This window comes from Plutella xylostella, chromosome 6 (assembly GCF_932276165.1).
Source record: "Plutella xylostella chromosome 6, ilPluXylo3.1, whole genome shotgun sequence".
NCBI classification, from domain to species: domain Eukaryota; kingdom Metazoa; phylum Arthropoda; class Insecta; order Lepidoptera; family Plutellidae; genus Plutella; species Plutella xylostella.
The window spans coordinates 3,348,289-3,352,642 of record NC_063986.1 but is presented as its reverse complement, the minus strand read 5'-3'; the positions used below and the strand labels follow the sequence as shown (position 1 = coordinate 3,352,642).

General features: G+C 36.5%; 1 protein-coding gene across 1 annotated transcript; it reads left to right on the top strand.

The window, feature by feature from the left end:
• The first annotated feature begins 1,244 nt into the window (after positions 1-1,244).
• On the top strand, positions 1,245-4,289 carry LOC105390662 (non-structural maintenance of chromosomes element 1 homolog). The gene is made up of 5 exons (XM_011562001.3): positions 1,245-1,494; positions 1,698-1,993; positions 2,552-2,710; positions 3,080-3,210; positions 3,746-4,289. The coding sequence occupies exons 1-5, from the start codon at positions 1,395-1,397 to the stop codon at positions 3,924-3,926; spliced, it is 867 nt and encodes a 288-aa protein (XP_011560303.2). The 5' UTR covers positions 1,245-1,394; the 3' UTR covers positions 3,927-4,289.
• The last annotated feature ends 65 nt before the right edge of the window (positions 4,290-4,354 follow it).

Here is a 4,354-nt window from a genome sequence, read left to right as displayed (position 1 = left end):
ATACATTTAAGGACGACATTAGCTTAAAGTCCCTTTTTGCAACTCAGCGTAAAAGATACTCTATAGGTATATAAGATAAAGGTAAATTTTGAGGATTGACGGAAACGGAAATGTTTTTTTTTCATATGTATGTAATTAACGTGGAACCGTGGAACTTACCGGTGTCACAGGGATGCATCCTACTAGAGGGGTTCTTGTTATTTGATGTGTGTGTTTCGAACAACACAATTTTTAGTTTTCTGTGAAATTTGAACTTTTGAATATACTATAAGTAATTTAAGTTTCAAGAGGTACTTAGGTAGGTACTTCCTAGACGTGCCTAGGTAAGTACCTACTATAATAAAATAAGTAGGTAGGTACCTACTACCCATGGTCACTGCCTAACTGCAACCGGATATTCTACGCAATGAACACATCCGGCGCAATTAGAAATTGCCTGCATGTGAAAGTAATGTTATTTTGAGTTTTCATTTTAACAACAAAAGCGGTGTAATGTTGTTTACTGACGTAAAAGGACGTGGCCGGTACTCCTGCTAGAACCTTAATTGCTTGCCGGTAGACAGTCTACCGTAGACTCATATACATAGTAAATTAACTACTAGATATTATAATAATAGGAGGAGGCCTAGATAGAGTAACCAATGTATAAAAATAGTTATACATGCATACAGGGTTACATTATCACAAAAACCGCACAAAATAAAGAGCCAGCCGTATCAATAGATGCGTTTAAAACGGGCAGTAGCGATATGATACTTTAATAGTTTTTTCGTTGCTAGAGTGACCGCATACCCCCATTTGCCTTACTTTAGCAACACCCTGAAAAATCGTGATCCGTGGTCGCTGGTAGGTACTGTAAACTAAGCCCAGCTGATTATCGTAACATATCTACAAAGTGCCACCTAAAAGATGATTCATACACTCTGTTTAATGCGAGTGCGAGTAGTCTGCTAGTCAACTTACATTGCTGAGTATGTATGGCAGATTCAAAAGTTTTACACATAGTTTATAATTATACAACAAGCCCATCAATGTATACATATACTAAACACTCGCACTAAACAGTGTGTGAATCTGCCCTTAGAACCAGTGGTTACCTCAGAAGAATAATGATTTCAACCTTCGTACTCTGTGGTCATAAGTCTGTCAGTGTCAGACTGACAGGTGTCAATTCTCCCCCTCTCATTTTCATTCATTCATTCATTTCATTCTTTCTCCAATCAAATCAATTCATATTTCATTCATTGATTCATTCGTTTGTTTTGTTTGTCAATGTTTACCCTTTCCGGTATTTTTCTGTTTAATTTTCTTCAATATTCTTGCAAAACGAAGCTTTTTAAGTAATAACAATAAATGTTCAAGTTTATCTAGCAGTTGCACCTTCACGTTACATTATGGCGTACGGAAAAACTCACAGGTTCCTTCTTCGCTCGATTGCTAGCCGTGGAGTGATGTCCATCATTGAAGTAGAAAATGCTGTTAAAGCTTTTACAGGTTTGTAAGAAGTAAAAAATGTTCTTTTTAGCTTGTAAACAAACTAACAATGTCGTATACATACCTCATACATTCCCAGAATTGGGCACTATTGTAAACTTTGTCAATACTTAACACAAAACATTGAGTAAACTCAATACTCTATCATTTCTTGCATATGCATAGGTGATATCTCGTTGATTTACTGTCAAAACATTTCTCAGATGAAGAACTACCACTACCAGAGATGATAAGAGCAATAAATGAAGAAATCAGACCATTCCAGCAAAATATAAAGTATGTGAAAGACGAACTGAGCAACGATGAGCTTCTAGTGTTCCTATCCCTGGGCTATGATGATGCAACTAAAGCTCAGAACATTTTCTCTCCGAATGAACTAGAGCTGTTCCGGTTGCTTCTTGAAGAAATCATGAGCACTGAAACTCGTCAAGTTACAGGAATAAATGCAATCAATTTGGTTGGTAAAATGAAAGGGTCTTTTTCTAAAACTGATGCTCAGGTGAGAAACAACTTTTATTAACTATATGTTAATGTTCCTATTGTTTTAGTTTACATACTTACTTGCATAAGTAATTGTTTGATTTATACTACAGGCCAGTACCAGAGCTACAAACACTTTTAAAATATATTATAAAAATTTATACAAAAAACTAATTGTAAAGCTTATTCTCTATTATCTGTAAAATATTCAGGGCTATTCTTTTTTATTGTCATCATTCTATTTTAAGCATAGGGATATTATTATGTTAAAAAAAAAAAAAAACACGCCCTCACACCTTTTACTAATGTATTCCCTTGCAGGGTAGGCAGAGGTGCATTGCTGCACCCACTTTTTGCCAGAGTGTTATGTTAGTCCCAATGTAATAGGGGGCGGGCCTATTGCCATTTCACGGGCACATCCAAGACCCGAGAACAAATATCTGTATTTAAACAAATATCTGCCCCAGCCGGGAATCGAACCCGGGACCATCGGCTCAGTAGTCAGGGTCACTATTATTATGTTAACAATTTAAAAATGGTTCTATTCTCACATGTATACACATTTTCTGCATTCCAGAAACTCCTGACCCGCTGGTGTAGGATGCATTACCTGGACAAAGATGAGAATAACTATGCCCTCGGAGTGCGGGCAATCCACGAGTTTGAGTCGTACTTCCGTCAAAACATGCCGGACACCATTGAAGAGTGCTTTCTGTGTAAACAGATTGTCTTTAGGGTAATTTTATAATGTTTTTATTTGATTTAGTAAATTATCCTGAAAAGTAAACTGGAGGATGGACTCCGACCTCTGTGGTCAATAACCACAGAGGTTGGAGTGACTAACAACTGTGCCCTCTGTTCATACCCTCCATCTCTGACACAAGTACACTACACTGCATCAAATTATTGTTTCGAATGGTTTGGATTGTACTCCCCCATAATTACCTTTAAACATAACAATTTTTATATGGCTCAGGTAGTATTATTTCACTACCAATCAGCATCAAGACAATTCCTTTAAATATGATAATACAAATTAAATATTAACTTACTAGCAAAATCACAGTAACACATACTTAAGTCCATTTCTGCTAATAAATTTCAGGGATACAACTGTCCTGCCTGTGGCCTGGCAGTTCACACTCGGTGCCTCAACAGCTACTTGGAAAAGGTACAGAAGTGGCCCTGCTGCAAGGCTGACTACAGCGCATCACAGATTGAACGACTTCATGGGAGGTGAGTGTTAAGTTTGATATGTACTATCATACATACATACATAATATTATGCTCACGACTATAATCCCCGAAGGTGTAGTCAGGGGTAAATCGTGAGCCACGTTTTTGGTGTACATATGTACTCACGTGATAGGTCAGGAACTGTAATGTTATTCAATAAGTATAATGAAATTAGGGTACTATCATATACTAGTAGGAATACATAGCAGAAACTTTATAAGTAACTAATTTGACTGTGATGAAGAAAACGTGGGGTATGATAAGATTGGTGTAGGTATTTGACCCTGATACGGTAAGAGGAAGATTGTTTTAGGCGGAAAAGGCGAAATACAAGCCTTACTAATATTATAAACGCGAATGTACCTATGGTATGGATGGATTTATGAAAGAGTAACATTCATGGGAAAACCTCCACATTTTGATGACATTTGAGAGGTAGGCAGACCTAGAGGAGTTTGCAGGCAACAACTAGTGCTTCATAATAAAATAACAGCCATTTTATTTCAACTAGATCGTAAGTAAATTCTGTTCTCAGTTCCAGGCATTCCGTGACTCAACAACAGGAGAATCTAGAACAATCCGAGCAATACAACACCATAGCCGAGCCACTGACCGAGGAGACACTGAATGAGACAGAAGATATTGAGCAGACTCAGTCCACTCAGATGGGCATATCACAGTGTGTGACGAGAAAGAGAAAACGACAGAGGGAGTGAGTGAGATGACGCTATTTTTGTTTATGTTGCCATAGGAGCTAAGTTTAGTATTTCAGAGTTCATGTTTTGTTTATGATTGTGTCTAGATTTTTTTGTTTGGATTGTTCTGTCTTTTTGTTGTTTGAAAATATTAGTTCCTATGGCATAAAAGTAATGTTGATTTGATTTGAATGATCTGCCAAATAATTTTACTAAGGACTACTTTGTAAAAGTATTGGTTTTTTGGTAGATCATGCAGTAGATAGCTAGCTAGTTTGTATTATTATTATGTTTTAATAAGAAAGCGTGGTCGTTAACTAACCAAAACCTTATTGTTGATTTGTTTAGGACTTAAACTACGAAATAAATGATACAATAATATTTCCCTAAGCGTTTATAATCTTCATCTTCCATAGACGTTAATTTAACACTAACAATAATAATATGAC

Excerpts from the sequence above, each read along its gene's own strand:
- LOC105390662 (XM_011562001.3), top strand. The coding sequence starts at position 1,395 with ATGGCGTACGGAAAAACTCACAGGTTCCTTCTTCGCTCGATTGCTAGC. Across the intron at positions 1,495-1,697 it reads TGCTGTTAAAGCTTTTACAG|ATGAAGAACTACCACTACCA; the intron begins GTTTGTAAGAAG and ends AACATTTCTCAG. Across the intron at positions 1,994-2,551 it reads TTTCTAAAACTGATGCTCAG|AAACTCCTGACCCGCTGGTG; the intron begins GTGAGAAACAAC and ends TCTGCATTCCAG.